Here is an 18,249-nt window from a genome sequence, read left to right as displayed (position 1 = left end):
AATTATAGTGTGGTGTTTTTTTCTTAACGGAAGTCTTTCAGACAAACAGGGCTGAGGAGTCACTGTTGAAAGCTTAGTTCCTCTTGTTGATATTTCCACTAAATAGTTGTAACTTTACAGAATTGTTGAGTATCTGCCCTTTCACTTTTTTCTAAACTTGTAATCATTAGGTGGGTACTCTTAATTACAGACACCTCCCTTGCCTGGGAAGCTAATTGGGTTGTCACCAGTTCAATAGTACAAAATCTAGGGCTAAAACCAGCACCTGGCAAGTAATCGGAGTAGCTAAGATGCAGTGTGTGTATCTTTATAGCACTCATAAACAGTTTAATGAAGAACAGGCTATGGATTTAAAGGCTAGGCCAAAGCCTCACCCTGGGGAGGGAAGTGTCACTGAAGCCTTTTTCCAGAAGAATGAGAGATTAACCCCGATAGGGGAAGGAGGGTAAGAGGCAAACTATATACATATTCCCTCCCTCTCTCCCTCCCTTTACACCGCCCTTTTCCTTCACTAGCTTCCTGATCATCTGAGTAGCTTAGCCTGAAAGGCAGCAAAGAAAAGTGAAGAACGTATATTGAAGCTGAAAGAAGACAGCTTTATTTGGGAGGGGGGAAAATCTAACAAAGCTGAAGAGTGAGATTTTGCAATTATGTCTTCTCTCTGACTTTCTGAAACAGTGGTGAAGACAGGAAGTGTGAGAAGTTGTTGGAGTTGCTTCAGCCGGAGACAGTGGCAAAAGAGTTACTACAGCTAGTTGGAGATGACAGCAGGAGGCAAGAACACATGGCTGAATCTGCCATAGGATTCCCAGGCCTGGTAAGTATCCATAGCCTATTGCATCTTTGGTACAGAGATGAGGACTGAGTGTATAAATGAATTGAGTATGAGTTTCCTCACAATATGTACTGTAGCTGTATGAACATAAATGAATGGTACTGTATGGAGAGTGGTTGACAAGCATAAAAGCAGATCAGAATATGTCCCAAAGGTGCTTTTCAAAAGGCAACAGGACTTTATTGGGGGTTTTTCCCCCTTGAAAATGTTTCGCTTATCATCCAAGAAGCTTCTTCAGTTCTGAGATCAAAGTATCTTCTCCACAAATTTTACTGATGTGCTGACAGTGCTATCCTATTCATGTTTCTTTGGAATTTACTATGTTCACGAGTCTTTAATCCCTGGTACTTTTGTTTGAGATGACATTAGAGATATAATGTAAAAATCTTAATTAAGAGAATTCCAACTGCAATCTGAAACTTGTAAATATCACTTGTTATATATAGATATATAACATTCAGATACATTAATATTGGTATCGCCCTAGTCTGTTTTCATAACTCATAACATTTCCTAAGTGTTTAAAAAGACATTACAAAATTTACATCATGAGAATCTGAGCTGTCATTTAATCAAAAATGTGGTAAGGTTGGCACTACTCACAATGGAGAAATGGTTGGTGAAGACTAAATTAACCTTTTTGATTAGAGAAAAAAGCAGTATCAACACTTATGGCTGAAAAGAAACCCCTTATAATTTTTTTTGCATGAAACAGAAAAATGCAGTTTTGATTTGTAGTTTTGATGATTAGAAAAAAAGGTGGGTAACAGAGAGCAATTAGCTTTTTTGTAATCAGGAAATAAGAGAGAATTTTGTAATAGTATTTATGTTTGCTGCAAAGAAAATCAAAGGTTGCTTTTTCTTTTCTTTTTGCATGTTTTCTTTTTTCTTCCTTTATGGCTGTTATTCTTTATTAGTTTGTGTTAGTTTTTATGTTCTTTGTAAAACTTTTAATACATATTTACATACATATGTATTCTGAACTGTCAGTGACAAACTTGAATTTGAATTATAAGGATCAAGGAATAACAACGTGAAATCTTTCTGCATGAATGAAAATAATGGTTTCATTAATTTTAGGACTGAGCAAGAAATAAATACCTACATTTAATTTTAATAATTACACCTTAATCTATAGATCAGAGAAGTTCTCAGACACTGTGTGATACAGTAGGTGTCCACTAAGGCTTTATGAAGGCAAAATGAAGACTGAAATCCAGAATCAGTTTTGACATTCCCACTTTGCCAAAACAAGTCTGATCAAAGACTTTTTTTTTTATTAGTGACTCCTCTCCAAGTTGCTTATAAACTCCTGACATGGTGGTTTCATTCAGCAGATTGAGAACTGCTGGCACATGGTTTGCAGATTGGTGCCAACATTCATGACACACCTTTTAAAACATGATGGAGAAGTATAAAGTCTAGTTATATCTTTCTCTGTTTAAGATTTCAAAAGGTGTATATTCATATTAGCCTTTGTTATTATAATCTCCAGCAGTATCACTACAGTGGCCTCAACTGTTCCCCTCCAAATTCCAGCCCCTAACTAACAATGATTCCTGCTCACCTATTTATTCATTGAAGTTGAGAACAACTTTGTGAGTCAGGTTAGGCCAAGAAATTGTTGAGACATAGGTCATTGTGAGTTTTAATGGGCAAGAAGAGAGTTATGCCAGATTTCTTGATTCCTAGTCTAATGTTAGCCAGCACTTCATAACAAACCATACCACATAATCCTACACATCATAGACATCTTTGCTTTCATGAAAAAATTATTTTGGAAAGCTATATGTTTCATACCACCCATGACCACATTTTATTCTAGACAGCCATAGCCTAAGACAGTGGTGGCGAACCTATGGCACGCGTGCCAGAGGCGGCACTCAGAGTCCTCTCTGTGGGCACGCACTGCCGCCACCAGCAGCTTGTGCAGGTCCATTAGGCTACCATGGCAGCCCAAGGTAGGGCCAAGGTGCGTTGGATGTGTGAGGGGAGCAGACTCCATGCGCGAGCCAAGGGCAAGATCTGCAAGGGGGCTGAGATGACCAGCAGCGACCTGCTCTCCAACCGCAAGCAAAAACAGACGGGACGGAGTAGGGGTGTCCGGTGGTCTGCACCACATGTCTCCTCCCTCCCCCACTCCGCCTGCTGCTGGAGGCCTGGCCCAGAGCCCCAGAATGCGCTGGTTGAGGGGCCAGCAGGCTATGGCTGCTGATGGACACCATTGGCCCCCATGCACTCGCTGGCCTCTGTGTGTGGGGGCTGGTGGTGTCAGGCAGCAGCCGCCCCGACCCCTGCCTCGCCTCGCCTTGCCCTGCAGCAATGGCACCCCTGCCCTGCCCCCTGCCTCACCCCACAGGACGAGCCTCCTGCCCACAGTCCCATTCACCACAGACCCCCTGGATCTCCCCCAACGCTGCCCCCACAGGCATCCCCCCCATGAGCAACATCAAGGTGGACACACCCACCGCAGCCACCACACCCATCCAGTCTGCCATAACCACCGCAGTCACACCCACCCAGTGGGCCGTGCCTCTCCCCCCCAAGGGCACCACAATGCTGATGTGGCCCTGGCCCTTTGCGATAAATAAGTGGGTTTTGGGTTGCGGTTTGGGCACTCAGTCTCTAAAAGGTTCGCCATCACTGGCCTAAGACAAGGAACCTGAAGGCATTCAGAAGTCTTTTGCAGGAATGTCCATAGTAGGTGTGTCCAACCTGTGTCCTGAAGGCCAAATGCAGCCCTAGACAGCTAGTAATGCAGCCCCAAAGGATTGTAAACTAATAATGTATTTATATACATTGATTATATTTTAAATGTGGCCCAAGATCATTTGTCTTCACTCAATGTGGCCCAGGCAAGTCAAAAGGTCTGTCTATACTTTCAGGAAACAAGTGTGTTTAAAATATTTTTTTCAGAAGTCTTAGTTACTCTCTATATAAATTAGCTGCTCCGTTCTATATTTAGAATTGCAGCAAAGTTTAATATTTGGAACTGTGCATGCATGTGAATGGCATGCATTCTTCTGTCTTGTTATATGTACAATATTGTGCTTCTTGTGTGGATGGAAGTAAAGACTACAATAATTCAGGGACAATTCATTTGTTCAAGTAATTATGCAACTCCTACCATCTCTCCCCTTTATGCTCCCAGTTTTCTGACTATTTTCTTTCTTTTTTCCTCCCTCCCTTTCTAATTTGGGGTTTCATAAGCACCTTCTGACTCCGAAGAGTGGAATTTTCCTGCCCTTTTGCTGTCAGCAGATGTGAGCTTAGGCACTCAGAACAATCTCTATGTGTGATTTAAGCCCCAAGAAATGTGACTGTAGCAATAAAGCTGCTATCATTGCGAATGGGAGAATAAGAGCAGAACTTCCGTCAGCTGGAATTTCCTTCAGGCCAAAAAAGGACAACGTTCAAGTGGCACCGAATGCCTTGAGAATATTTTCCTTCAGAACTTTTTGTTTTAAGGACTATGCCCCTAACAGGCAGTAGAGGGCTTACTTGCTCCATTCACGATAAAGCTTGGCTTTGGTGTCTCAATAACTCAGATCAATATTAGGCTATTTCACGTCTAAGGCAAAAAGGCAGTTACTTCAGACCAGGTAGGCTTCTAAGCATTTCATCTACAGAAGTCATTCTTAATCCTGTGTCAGATTGCAGTAGGTGATGGTATTAATTTGTGGTGTGTGTTTTGATGTGTTCTTGGAGCTGATTTCTGCTTGCACTCCTGATCCTGCCCAGACAATTCTCATCTCTTCCAATTCATTGCTCCAAAATTTGTTCATTTTATCTCCAGCCTTGTGTTGTCCTTTGATGTATTAGAATAAAAATACCCCCCCTTAAATTGATTTTATCCTACTCAGATTCAAGGCAAGCAAAATGTGTGACATCTGTTATCCTGAGTTGTGGACATAAGAAGAAGTGTGTTCAGTGTGTATTTGGCATGGCCATTAGCCATCACCTCCTGAATCCACTTCTCTCCTGGTGTTTGCACCCCCCCCCCATTTGTTTCTTCTTATGCTACCATCTCTCTTTATGTTTAAAACCAGTTTCTCTCCAGGCTTCTGACAAGGGAGGTGTGCTGAGATCAGATCCCCAGTATTTAATCTGAGCAAGAAAAGGGGGATATTTATTTAGTACCAGATTAGCACTATGCTAGAAGCAGTATTTTTATTTTCAGGCATGGGATAATCACTTTTTTCTCACAATAAGATTCTGAAAACCACAAGGGACCTCAACCTGCGCCTTTGTTGGTCATTGGCTGGTTTTACTCACCTTGCACAACAGCTAGTCAGCTTTAGTTAACCCTGTTTAGAGGACATAGTTAGTTGTACAATCATAGCAGAATGTGCCTTCTTCTTAGCGATTGTTTCTATTCTAATGTTTCTCTGTTCAAAATTTCATATTTTAACTTGGGAGATGTATAGATGGGATGTGACAGGAGGGGCAGGCCAGGCTAGAAAGGAATCCCCCCCAACCAGGCCTACCCCATTCATGCTGCAGTGCCCTGGTTGGTGCTGATTTTTCCGACTGCCTGGTGATTTTCTGAAGGAGGATAGCAACTTAACCAGAGAAGACTAACCACTGATTATAATGACTGACATATGTGCAAATCCCTATGACACAACCAGACAGTGGCATAGAATGGATGCAAAAGAGACAAAGTAGGAATTGGTGATAGGCATACCAAAGTTAATGATGGCATTGTGTTTTGTGCCAACACAAGGAATGAATAGCATGTAATAGTAGGGAAAGGCCCACAGTTATTTAGGGATCACTGAATCTTGTTTGCCTCTGGGTAACTGTTTGAGCAATTTGTTGCTAGCTTGCCATGTCTTTAATAAAACTCATAGCTTTTCTAAGACATTCCAGTAAACTCTTGGATTCTATTCATCCATCCAATTGATCATTTTCCTCTTCCATTTCCCTCAACCTTGCCAAGCACCTGAATTGGCTGCTGGCCTGAATCCACAGATTCTGTGGAATACATGACCTTGAGAAGCACCACCTTGTCTCCCTCCCACCTTGTCACTGAAACCACAACGAAGTGGACTAGCAGCTCTTTGCTCCAAATGCTGGTGGTGACTTTTGTGCTATTTACATCTAAGGCACCAGGCACTGAGAAGCCCTAGGTCTTTGCATAGATGGTTGGGAAGGATTGTGTTGTTTTTTTCAGACTGGATATGTCCGAGTTGGGGGATGTCTATTTTCTCTCTGGGTGTGAGATAGTAGAGTTAACATTCTCAGGTAATGCCAGTCTGCAGTTGTCAGTGTGGGATGAAATCAGTGGTTTGTGTTATAGTATGTTGATTGATGTGATGGATTACAGATCTGAAGTTCCACTCTGTGCATGAGTAAAAGTGAATTAAGGTTTCTGACAAGCTAGTTGGTTAGAGAGTAGATGGTTGCATCATATTTCAACCTAGGGGAAAGCTTCCAGGTTTTGGAGGATTGGTTCAATTGGGGGAGGGGGGGATAGGCGGTTGCCACTTGCTGGTGATAGGCAGAGAGAGATATGGCAGGAGATGGGCAGCTCTTAGGGAAAGTGTACTCAGTTTATTGTACCAATTCTGCCTTCTAGACCCCTGGCTCAACTCCAGTGCTAGTCACTGATTTCTCAGGGGTCCTTAATGCCATCTTGCTCTGTAATAAACCATTCCTTCATTCTGGATCTTATTATGGATGATAGAGCCACCTAGCATGTCTTACCAAGGCTTGGATAGACTTGAATATACATTTCCAACTTTGGATTATTTGAGGCATCTGTCACGTAATATCACTTGGATTAGTGCTTAGTGGACTCCAGTTTGACACAGCTACCTATCTGAGAAAAGTTTGTGCTTGTTCATCTCAGGGATGAACCCTACTCCTAACCCTAATCCTAAACTCATCTTCTGTATTTTCTCAACTTGTTCCCAAACATCCATTTATGTGAATCAGCAAGATAATTTTCCTCCTCTCCCAATTGTAGGGTTATTTTGAGTTTCTTTCTCATGCTTCCTTCAATCTCTTGTCCAAGTACCTCCCTAATAGCTTGTTCATGCCTTCCCAAAGGTCAGCTTTTAATTTTTTATAACTTGAATCTATGAATAAACTTAGAGAGGGCTTGGGAAGGATTCCATGGATGAAAATCCTCAAGGGGAAAACAACTCAAGAAGCTTGGGAAATTTTGAAAAGTGAGATAATAAAAGCCCACTCTAGCACAATACCAACGAAGAAGAAAAATAACAGTTCTCAAAAGAAACCAGCATGGCCTCATAAAGAACTCTCTGATAAATTGAAAGATAAAAAGGACAAGTATAAAAAGTAGAAAGAGGGGCACATAACTAAACTAGAATATCAGCAAATAGTCCAAGCCTGCAAAGATGAAGTGAGGAAAGTTAAGGCTTAAAATGAACTAAGGCTTGCGACCAAAGTCAAAAATAACAAAAAAAGCTTCTTTCAACATGTAAAAAACAAGAAAAAAGTGAAGGAAATGATTGGTCCATTAGTGGGGGAAAGTGGCAAGAAGGTGACAAGCAACAGGGAGAAAGCAGAACTATTTAACTCATTTTTTGCATCTGTCTTTACACAAAGGGAAAAAACAGTCCAACCTATCAAAAACAGTACCATAAAAATAAATTAGAAACACAAGTTAAGATAGGAAAGAAAATGGTAAGTGAGCACCTGTCCAGCCTAGACGAGTTCAAATCATCAGGACCAGATGGATTACACCCCAAGATTCTCAAGGAACTGGTAGATGTGATCTCAGTACCACTGAACTAGTGGACAATCACTTAAATATGAGCCAGCAGTGTGCTGCAGCTGCCAAAAAAGCCAACACAGTGCTAGACTGCATTAACAGAGGGATAGATAGATCACGTGAAATATTAATACCACTTTACAATGCCTTGGTAAGGCCACACTTGGAATACTGCATCCAGTTTTGGTCACCATGATATAAAAAAGATGTTGAGACTCTAGAAAGAGTACAGAGAAGAGCAACAAAGATGATTAGGGGACTGGAGGCTAAAACATATGAGGAACGGTTGCTGGAATTGGGTATGTCTAGTTTAATGAAGAAAAGGACAAGGGGGGACATGATAGTAGTGTTCCAATATCTCGGGCTGCCACAAAGAAGAGGGAGTCAAGCTATTCTCCAAAGCACATGAAGGCAGGACAAGAAGCAACGGATGGAAACTAATCAAGGAGAGAAGCAACCTAGAACTAAGGAGAAACTTCCTGACAGTTAGAAGAATTAACCAGTGGAACAACCTGCCTCCAGAAGCAGTGAATGCTCCAACACTGGAAGTTTTTAAGAAGAGACTGGGCAGCCATTTGTCTGGAATGGTATAGGGTTTCCTGCCTGAGCAGGGGGTTGCACTTGATGACCTCCAAGGTCCCTTGCAACATTATTATTATTATTTTCATACTTCCATCGTGGTCATCTTCCTTGCACTTTACACACACATTGCATAACCTCTGACTAAGGTTGTAATAAAAAGATTGTAGGAATGTTCTATCATCTCTGATGGGAATTTGATTATTATCTTTTAACATTTTGGAGGGATGTCTTTAACAAAATGACACTTATAAACAAAGACTGGATACTTACCAAGTTTAGACCTTCTGTATTTGATAGAAGGAGTAAAAAGTTATGAAACAAGAGTGTTATTGTCTAACTGCAGTAAAGTTAATCATTTCTCACCAGTGGAAATATTTTGATAATTTCTTACTCAAAAACTGGTTTGATAAGACGTCAATAGATCTGCTTGAGAATGTCTTCGATGAAATTTATGTGTGTGTGTGTGTGTGTGTGTGTGTGTGTGAGAGAGAGAGAGAGAGAGCGAGAGAGAGAGAGAGAGAGAGAGCGAGCATTATTTTATTGGGACTATCAGGATTGTATCTGTTTTATACAAGATGAAATGAATAATCCTTTAGGTTATGGAAAATTTAAAGGGCCTATTTAATGTAGGAATGACTTGTATAATACTATTTTTTAGAATAAAAATGCTTTATGCCACAAAGATGAAGGAGTCAAGCTATTCTCCAAAGCACCTGAAGGCAGGACAAGAAGCAATGGATGGAAACTAATCAAGGAGAGAAGCAACCTAGAACTTAAGGAGAAATTTCCTGATAGTTAGAACAATTAATTAGTGGAACAACCTGCCTCCAGAAGCTGTGAATGCTCCAACACTGGACATTTTTAAGAAGAGAGTAGACAACCATTTATCAGAAATGGTATAGGGTTTTCTGCCAGAGCAGGGGGTTGGACTAGATGACCTCCAAGGTCCCTTCCAATCCTGTTATTCTGTTGTTATTCAGTTATACCTATTAAATTCCAAACTGCAATCTTCCGTATGCCATATAATGACAAGATGAGCCCAATAAATGTTGAATTCTGCTGCCCAGCTTTATATGTCAACACTTTATATAAATATATTTTTTTATTAGGGCACCAGGCTAGAAAGCAGGGGACTGTCAGTTCTAGTCCTGCCTTACCTATGAAAGCTGACTAAATGACTTTATGGCAGTCACTCTCTCAGCCCAACTCAACTCACCGGGGTTGTTGTTGTGGGGAGAATAGGAGGGAGGGAAATATGTTGGATATGTTTGCCTCCTCGAGTTATTTGTAAAAATAATAAAAGCGGGATATAAATAAAATAATAAAATAAAATAAATTAGGTTACCAAGCTATTCATTTCTATCCTCAAACAAACTGAGTAAACATTCATCATCACTAAGTCTATTCCAGTCTACATTCTGAAATAAATCATGCTACAGTTATTTTTCTTGCACAGATGACTAAAGCCTTCACAGAAAGAATCCTTGGCAACCTTTTGACTCAGCAGGCATTGAATGAGGTTCTTTCTGAGTCAGAGTCTTTCTTCATCCTCCACAGTCTCCTGATTCATGTAATTCATCTCCTAGTGGGATGCTCAGATTGATTGTTTCTATTTTCATTTTGGCTAAAATCATACTTTTCTTGACTTAAATGTTATGCACTTTCCTTTTCCCTGAGCAATCACACTTTCCAGGTGAGAACTTTAGGTTAATCAAACTCAGGAGTGTCAATGAATACAAGGAACTTTTATTCTGTTACATTTTATGACATTTTTGTCCTTGCTATAAGAAGAAAAACCTCTTTTCTCTTGTTTTGCTTTTTCCTTTCACTGCCGGGCTAATTATATTTCTGTACTGACTCTTTTAGCAAAGAACAAGCCTACCTTCTATTTTTTTCCTCCTCCTCCTCCTCCTCCTCCTCCTCCTCCTCCTCCTCCTCCTCCTCCTCCTCCTCCCTTTACCCTTGAGTCTACCTTCCTGCTTTTCTGTTGTTATTTTTTAAAAATCCTTGACATTACTGGATCCTTCCCCTACTACTTAGAAAAAAGTACCTCTCCCAGGTAGAGCTCAGTAACCATTGACCTTTACCCAGGGCTTTTTTTCTCATAGAACGCCCAGAACGGAATTCCGGCACCTTTTTTGGATGGAACCTTGTAGGGTAGGCAAGGCGGGTTGTATGATGTGTGTGAGTTCCGGCACCTTTTTTCTTTTTTTTACAAAAAAAGCACTGCCTTTACCTGAATATATGCATTGTTGAATTTCTTCCTATTTATACTAGGTAGGGCTTGTTAAGTGCTTATAAATGAGAAGTACTGTGAATGGTCCTGCCTAGCACCCTCCTTAACTGCTGCTAATAGCTCAGTATCCTGACCATTAAAGCCCATCAAGATGATCCCTCTCCCATTGTTTTATAATAATCCTCTTTATGGTTTGCACTGTTCTATTGACTGAATCTTCTTTGTATATAAAAGAAATGTACAGGTAGTCCTTGACCTAATATCGGAATTAGCCTGGAATTTTGGTTGTAAGTAGTCGCGTTCATTAAGTGACTGCCTTATTCAATGACCACAATCTGAGCTCTCCCTTTTGTGATCATTAAGAGACTGCACAGGGATGCTTCAGGGAGTAGGGGAGGCCCTGAGAGGCCTGGCACACACCAGCATGCTAAAGTTTGCCATGGGCTGGGAGGCATCAGCCAGCTACGCCCAATGGCGCACAGACCCTGTCACTGCCTCACCACGCCCTGATCCATTTACCTTTCTGTTTCCTTGTTTCATCCTGCACGTGGGCCCTATTCTCATGATTGTTTGGAAGGCTCCTTCTTCAAATCGCACAATTTGGATAAAAGACCTTCACAACAATCATGAGGCCAACAGCATTTGCTAGTGTTTTCTCCTCCAGAGAGGAAGACGCCAGTCAAACCAGCATTCTGAAAGGCTCTGAGTCTCAGGCTTCTGCAAACGCTGAGCCTCAGCCTTTCAAAATGCCAGCTTTGCTACAATTTTCAATAGATTTGAAATCTGTTCTTTCAGCGCACAATCTCAGGTCAACCCCAAAATGTGGTCCTGTAAACTGGGGGAGGGCAGCACAACATTTTTTAAATGCCTAGAAGTGCTTTATGGCCAATTTTGACTATGGAAAGTAGTAAAACAGCCGGTCATAAGTCAAGGACTACCTTTATTTAAAATTTTATCAACACATTTTAAAGAAGACACGGTTGTCACATGGTAGAGTGAAACAAGGATATGTTGCATTCCTCCTAATTCCAAAATTTTAAAACACAGAATCATTGCCTTTTGTCCTGCCTGCATGTACTAGCAGTTGATCATTGGAACAGAATAGAATGAAGAGTGATATATGAAGTGTCAAATTGAATAATCATAATCAAATGCAAAACATTAATGATAAAGGTAGACCTCCATAATTGGATATGTTTAGATTAATTATGAAATGCATTGAGTCATGCATATCACTCTGTTTTGGTGGATGCCATTTCAACTGTTGGAGACTGAGACTAATGATATTACAATTTTTTCAGAAATATGGTAGTTAGGTTCAAGAGATTTCATGGCCTACAAACATTGCTTGAATTTATGTGTCTCATCAATCTGCCATATAGGTATCTTTGACTTACGACTGGTTGCTTAACAACCATTCAAAGTTATGATGGAATTCAAAAAAATTACTTAAAGTTACTGTCTTCGAAGTTATGACTACTGCTCAGTTCTCACAGTCATCGCATTTTGGGTGCTTGGCAAACAGCTCCCATATACAACTGGCTGCAGCATCCCAGAGTCAAGTGATCACCTTTTGTGATGCTTTTTGTTTTTTTTCTGGCAAAAAACGCACTTTGAATAAGCTGGAATTGGACTTACAACCATGTGGTTTGCTTAACGACCACATGAGTCTCTTAACAGCTATTGTAAAAACGGTTGTAAAATTGAATCCGGTCATGTGGTCATATGATCGTAACATCTGACAACAAAAATTCTGGGTTCAATTGTGGTCATAAATCAAGGACTACCTGTATGCTTCTATAGCACTTTGAGCTGTACATATTATATGTTCTTCACATCATCAGGTGCTAGGCACATTCATTGTATTGAATATTTTCTCTCCTATGGATAAATAGGCATGTGTTACTTTGTGTACTCTGTTTCCTCTCTTTCACAGGCATCCATACTACCAGCTAGTCTGCCACTTTCTGTCAACAACTGTTACTTCCATTTGTGTTGTCATGTTGACAGAGTCACGCTGGAGGAGTCTCCGTCATACCTTGCTGGTGCTCTTCTCAGCCACCCTTCTCATTGGCATAACCATGCTGGCCATCTCCTCTGAAATCAATCCCATTGGGGTTTTCTTTCTTGTGGCAGGGGGCTTGTGTTTGGTTGGCTACCTCATTAGTGTGGCAGTTGAACAATGCCTGAAGCATCAGAATGCAGGAGAAGAGACCCAGGCAGCCCCAAGAAGACAAAATCACGATGGGTAAGACCACGTAATTGTGCCAATTTCCACATATCTTAATCACAGGAAATAAGCATCCATTTCTGACAGCAGTTTAAGGGAAACTGACTGAGACCAAGGAGTTTTCTAGTTTAGCATCCTAATTCCAGTGACGAGTGCTCAAGAGTTTTGGGAAATCTATAAGCAAGACATGAAGATAGTAACCCTTCACTGTTGCGTATTTGCAGCATCTAGAACTCAGACAGTATTAGACCAACAATTGCAGAGCAGAATATTGCCAGATTGAAAAACGATGTTTCTTCATATACCCAGTGAGGGCTGACATGCACGTATGCATTTATTTATTTATTTATTTATTCATTCATTCTGTAATAAAATCAGACTCAAGGCAGCTAGCCTTTGATGCTGCTAGAGAGTTTAATTTGTATTACCACTCTCTGCCTTTCTCCAGATGGATTGAGATTGCAGTTCCTAGAACTCTAAGGCAATTTGATAGAGAGCCGTCCGACAGGGAATTCTGTTCTGTAATCCCAACACATCTGAAAGCTGATCCATTGGATAAGATTGAACTTCAAGTAGTCCTCGACTTACAACAGTTTCTTTAGTGACTGTTCAAAGTTACAACGGCCCTGAAAAAAGTGACTGATGACTGTCATTAGTTCCACTTGTGACAGTTGCAGCATCCCTGTGGTCACATGATCAAAATGTGGACGCTTGGCAACTGACTCATATTTATGACGATTGCAGTGTCCTGGGGGCATGTGATCACGTTTTGCAACCTTCTGACAAGCAAAGTCAGTGGAGGAAACTGGATTCACTTAACCGTGTTACTAACTTAACAACTGCAGTGATTCACTTAACAACCGTGGCAAGAAAGGTTGTAAAATGGGGCAAAGCTGTTTTGACCGTTGATCAAAACATTATCTTTTTTAGTAACGTCCATCGGATGTGCTATGGTAGTCTGGGGAAGCAGTGTGGTAGCCAGAACTAGAGGTTTCTCAGTTGTAGCAGCTCAGTCAGGGAACTCTTCCAAGGGGAAGGAAAGTAGACTCCCTGGTTGTGTTTTAAATGACTATCCAGCAAAGTACAGTAGGTGTGCTTCAGGTCCCTTCTATAGAAAACAATGTCAGCTAGTGGAACTGGAAAGCTCACTTTCTCTGTTACAGTGATTACTCTTTGGAACAGCATAGTTTCTGAGATTTGGATGGTTCTGACTGTGTTGGCTTTCCATAAGGTTTGAAAACCCATTCCCCCCCCCTGGGTTTTGGGGCCAGAATGTGGGATAAGCTCTTCTGTAATGATTTTGGATTACCTCTGTGGTCTCAGTTATGCTCTACTGCAGTGCATCTAAGCATTTTGTTCGTTATGCTTTTGTCCACATGTAAACCACTTAGTCGCCATTCATGAGTTGGGTGGCCATACTCAATCATTCAATCAATCAGAGACATGTCTGTTAACCCAGGCATTTGTAGAACAACAATTTGTTCCATTACAGATTGCCTTTTAGGTTGCTCAATTTACTGTATTCCTTTCCTTTTTTAAAGTGAAACTTGTTAATTGTTGTTTTTATTGCATTTAAAAATGGTTGGTTTAATTATTTTCTTTTTCACTTAAGATTTTCTTGGGAACTGCTCTAGGCTTATCGGGGAGAGTTGTACTGAAATAAAAGTAATAATAATTATAATAATTGCATTACATGCCCAATAGTGCATGAAAGATATGACAATCTACCGGAAGAATACTAGATTCCTGTCAGGGCTTATTTATTTCAGTGATAGTTCTGAAGTTGAAAGGTATAGCATAATTTACAGAAAAGGAGAAGAATTTTGTATTCTTGCAGGTTAATAATTAAATGGGATATAGAATGCAATTATGGGGATTAAGTAAAAATTAAACCCACTTGCTTGAAATGATTTAGAATCCTGCTTGTGTCTCATTTAAAAAAAATAGGTAACTGTTCCTCACGGAACTAGGTAGCAGTTATTTTGAACTTTCCCCCCATTTTTTTTTTATGCAGAGACAACGCAACCTATGAAGCACCAACATATGAGGAAGTGGTGGCTACTGGCTACTTGTCAGATTCAGCGCCCACAATTTGGACCATCACATCTAGTCCTGGAACAACCCAAGTAGAACCCCCTCCGTATAGTGTGGTTATTGAGACTCCTCCCCACGGAGAGACTGTGGTAGAGACATTGAGTGTCTCAGTGGCACCAGGTGCACGGCGGGCCTCCGAAGCAGATCTGTACTCCAGGCTGCGCCTCCGACTAGTCCTACCCCCAAGGCTAAAACGCTTTGTCTCAGATACTCATGAACTCAAAGGGACTGAAGAGCGCCTGGAACGCCTGGAGCCTCTCACCCCACCTCCTGCCTATGAGAATGTGACTGGTGACGAAGTCTTTGAAGGACACTTTCAACCTTCAAAACCTTGACTGAAAGGCTGGAGATTGATAAACAGTGCCAGTATTACCACAGGACTTCTTTTGAGCCCATTATCAGCTGGCTGCTGTAGCCTGTATTACATTTGAAACAAAGTTTGTTTTGGGAGGGCTTGGCTCTCTTTTATGGAAAATGCATGCATTATAGACATGCATGATAAGGACTCCTTTGCTTCCTTTGGAGTTTCCTCCAGGGAGAGGGGAAAGGTAGCAAGGTTCTTAGACATTTCATCTGATGGTTGGACATTTCCAAAGTCATTCATATGCTCTTAGCATTGAACAATAGCTTAGGCTACCTAGGAAGTAGAGAACAAAAGACAGGTTGTCCTACCAGGAGGCAGATTGTAGGCACAGATTGTTAATCATCCTGCCTAGCTCATAAAAACAGAGGTCTGGAGAGAAGGAAGAACAAGGCAGGGCAGAGAGCCAGTGAAATAAAAAAAATTAAAAAGCAGGAAGTCACCTTTAATTTTTTTAACTTACCGGTAAGTTCCACTGATAAACTAAAGATCTTCCTGGCAAGATTAAAATCAGCCCATACACTGGTGATGATTCATCTTAAAACTGGTTTCTCTTATTTTCTGTGTCATACCTGTCATAATAAGTGTTAGTATTTGTATTTGTCTTGTGTTTTTCAGTCAGGAGTAGGCAATTTATCCAAACATTTATTTCAATATTCTTCTGAATGGAAGCTAACCGTAACAATGACCATCTTCCTTAAAATCGAGTACGGGCAAGTAGGGGCTCTGTAATGCAGAGAATAGCGCCCTAAGAATACTATTGAAGTGTCCCCTTTCTCTTATTTATTGAAACTGGGCTTGCTTTACATGAATCACAATATGTACATGTGGAGTATTTCCTGGTATGATGATAATGAATACAGTATGGATCTGTGTCACAGCCTTAGAATCTGTCATGATGAAAATAAGCTTTTATATAAACAGTTCATACAAGCTAGTGCAATATAGTTTCAAAATAATTTAATTAAAATATTTCAAATCTGTCTTTGGTGAAGGGGGCTAGTAAATCAGATTTCACTAATTTTACCTGAAATAGACACAACATTGTAAGTGGCAACTGCTCCACACAAAGTATGAAATAACATAACCCTTGGTGGCAAATTTGAAATTCAAATAATACTAAGGGTGCCATTTTACGATTTTTTTAAATAGAGAAATCTGAATAATTTCCAGGTATGTTCAAAAGATTCATGTCTGAAAATTAGCTGCTAAAAGCAGTAGTAATGAGCAATATATGTTCTTTTTATGGCTGACACATTGATTGTGAAGGTGCAGAAGGATGAATTTTAATACTTTTTAAAAATATGCAAAATTGTAAAACTGAATATACAAAATACATTTAATAGCTTGCTAGATTTTAAAAGCATAAATCCAGCACTGCAAAGAATGCTAAAACAAAATAAAATATTTGAATACAGAAAATCTATGGGCTGATCTCTTGCGTCCAGAATAACAATCAATGGAAGATGTTAGTTGAGTAAGTCTTTTCCTTCCAAGCAATGCACTTTTAGGAATCCCTGGAAATAGACCAGCTATATGATTCCTGTGTCTATTAGGCTGAGGGGTAGTCACAAAAGAATAGCACGCTGGAAATGGAAAACAGAACTTTCTATTAAAAGATAGTTCTTTCAGGCACATTCATTCCTGGATAGAGGAAGAGGATTCAGCCCTAATCTTCTAGTTTGAATTAATTCTAGGGTGGACAATTGCATATATTCATGACTTTCATGTGCCCCACAGAACTCTCCTGGATTCTTCTAACTTTTCTTCATGACAGTTATTTTGGGCCATCACACATTCTATATGTTGCCAAAATACAATGGCTTTCAATAGAAGAGAATATATGTTGTTGTTGTTAGTTGCGAAGTCGTGTCCGACCCATCGTGATCCCATGGACAACGATCCTCCAGGCCTTCCTGTCCTCTACCATCTTCTGGAGTCCATTTAAGCTCACGCCTACTGCTTCAGTGATTCCATCCAGCTACCTCATTCTTTGTCGTCCCATTCTTCTATTGCCCTCAATCTTTCCCAGCATTAGGCTCTTCTCCAGTGAGTCCTTCCTTCTCATTAGGTGGCCAAAGTACTTGAGTTTCAACTTCAGGATCTGGCCTTCTAAAGAGCAGTCAGGGTTGATCTCCTCTAGGACTAATTGGTTTGATCGCCTTGCAGTCCAAGGGACTCGCAGGAGTCTTATCCAGCACCACAGTTCAAAGGCCTCAATTCTTTGGTGCTCAGCCTTTCTTATGGTCCAACTTTCACAGCCATACATTGCAACTGGGAAAACCATGGCCTTGATTATGCATATTTTTGTTGGCACTGTGATGTCTCTGCTTTTTAGTATGCTGTCTAGATTTGCCATAGCTTTCCTCCCCAGGAGCAAGTGTCTTTTAATTTCTTGGCTGCAGTCCCCATCTGTGGTGATCTTGGAGCCCAGGAAGATAAAATCTGTCACTAGAGAATATATGTAGCTCAGGGCTGAACTGTGAAGTCCTTGGTGCTCTGAGCTTTCTTACTTCTGAGAACCTATTTGGGGACATTAGCAGAAAGGCGTTCCACCAAGCAGTTTTTATCAAGTGTTGTGAACATGACTAAGACTTCATTTATGCTGAAGGCATTTGGGTATATGAAGAATATAATAGTGGCATTGTCCAAAACCCATTTGTCATTGAATGGAAACACAACAAACAATTCAGGACCATATCTATAGCGTTTCTGAAGTGAGCATACAGCATACACTTTAAAACCTTTCGGACACAGAAGTATTGTATGTTTTTTTAAAATCTGCAATTACTGTTCACTTGCAAGTTTCAATTGCCACTGCATTTTTTTTGCTTTTGGTCCAATTTTCAATTTGCAAGAATTTGAATATTGATTTTCTGTGTTGAAAGTCAGTTTTTTTTCCCCCAACCCAATGGAATATCAGAAAGATATTCTGTAAAATGGCTTGGGTACTGAGAGTGCAATAACTCTCCAAAAACAGAATGGCTCCAAAATTTGGGAGGAGAAGCTGAGGAAAAAAAATGATAATAATAATGTATAGTGGCTAGGAGAGCCTTCACATAGCTTCGAATTGTGTGCCAGTTGTGGCCATTTCCAGATTGGGAAGCTCTGCTCACAGTCACTGATGCTTGGTCATTTCCCAGATGGAGTATTGTAATGCGCTCTCTAT

At 40.5% G+C, this 18,249-nt stretch overlaps 1 protein-coding gene across 2 annotated transcripts; it reads left to right on the top strand.

The window, feature by feature from the left end:
• The first annotated feature begins 535 nt into the window (after window positions 1-535).
• TMEM139 (transmembrane protein 139) lies at window positions 536-16,481 on the top strand. Of its 2 annotated transcripts, none has more exons than XM_015818798.1 (3): window positions 536-817; window positions 12,332-12,643; window positions 14,640-16,481. In XM_015818798.1, the coding sequence occupies exons 2-3, from the start codon at window positions 12,396-12,398 to the stop codon at window positions 15,052-15,054; spliced, it is 663 nt and encodes a 220-aa protein (XP_015674284.1). In that variant the 5' UTR covers window positions 536-817; window positions 12,332-12,395; the 3' UTR covers window positions 15,055-16,481. The 2 variants fall into 2 exon arrangements, with proteins under 2 accessions (XP_015674284.1, XP_015674285.1); XM_015818799.1 differs by lacking the exon at window positions 536-817 and adding an exon at window positions 4,424-4,437.
• Window positions 16,482-18,249: the final 1,768 nt, after the last annotated feature.

Source organism: Protobothrops mucrosquamatus, unplaced genomic scaffold (assembly GCF_001527695.2).
Source record: "Protobothrops mucrosquamatus isolate PMUCROS unplaced genomic scaffold, P.Mucros_1.0 scaffold791, whole genome shotgun sequence".
Classification (NCBI taxonomy): domain Eukaryota; kingdom Metazoa; phylum Chordata; class Lepidosauria; order Squamata; family Viperidae; genus Protobothrops; species Protobothrops mucrosquamatus.
Note: the sequence above shows the minus strand (reverse complement) of the source record. Positions and strands in the feature narration are given on the sequence as shown.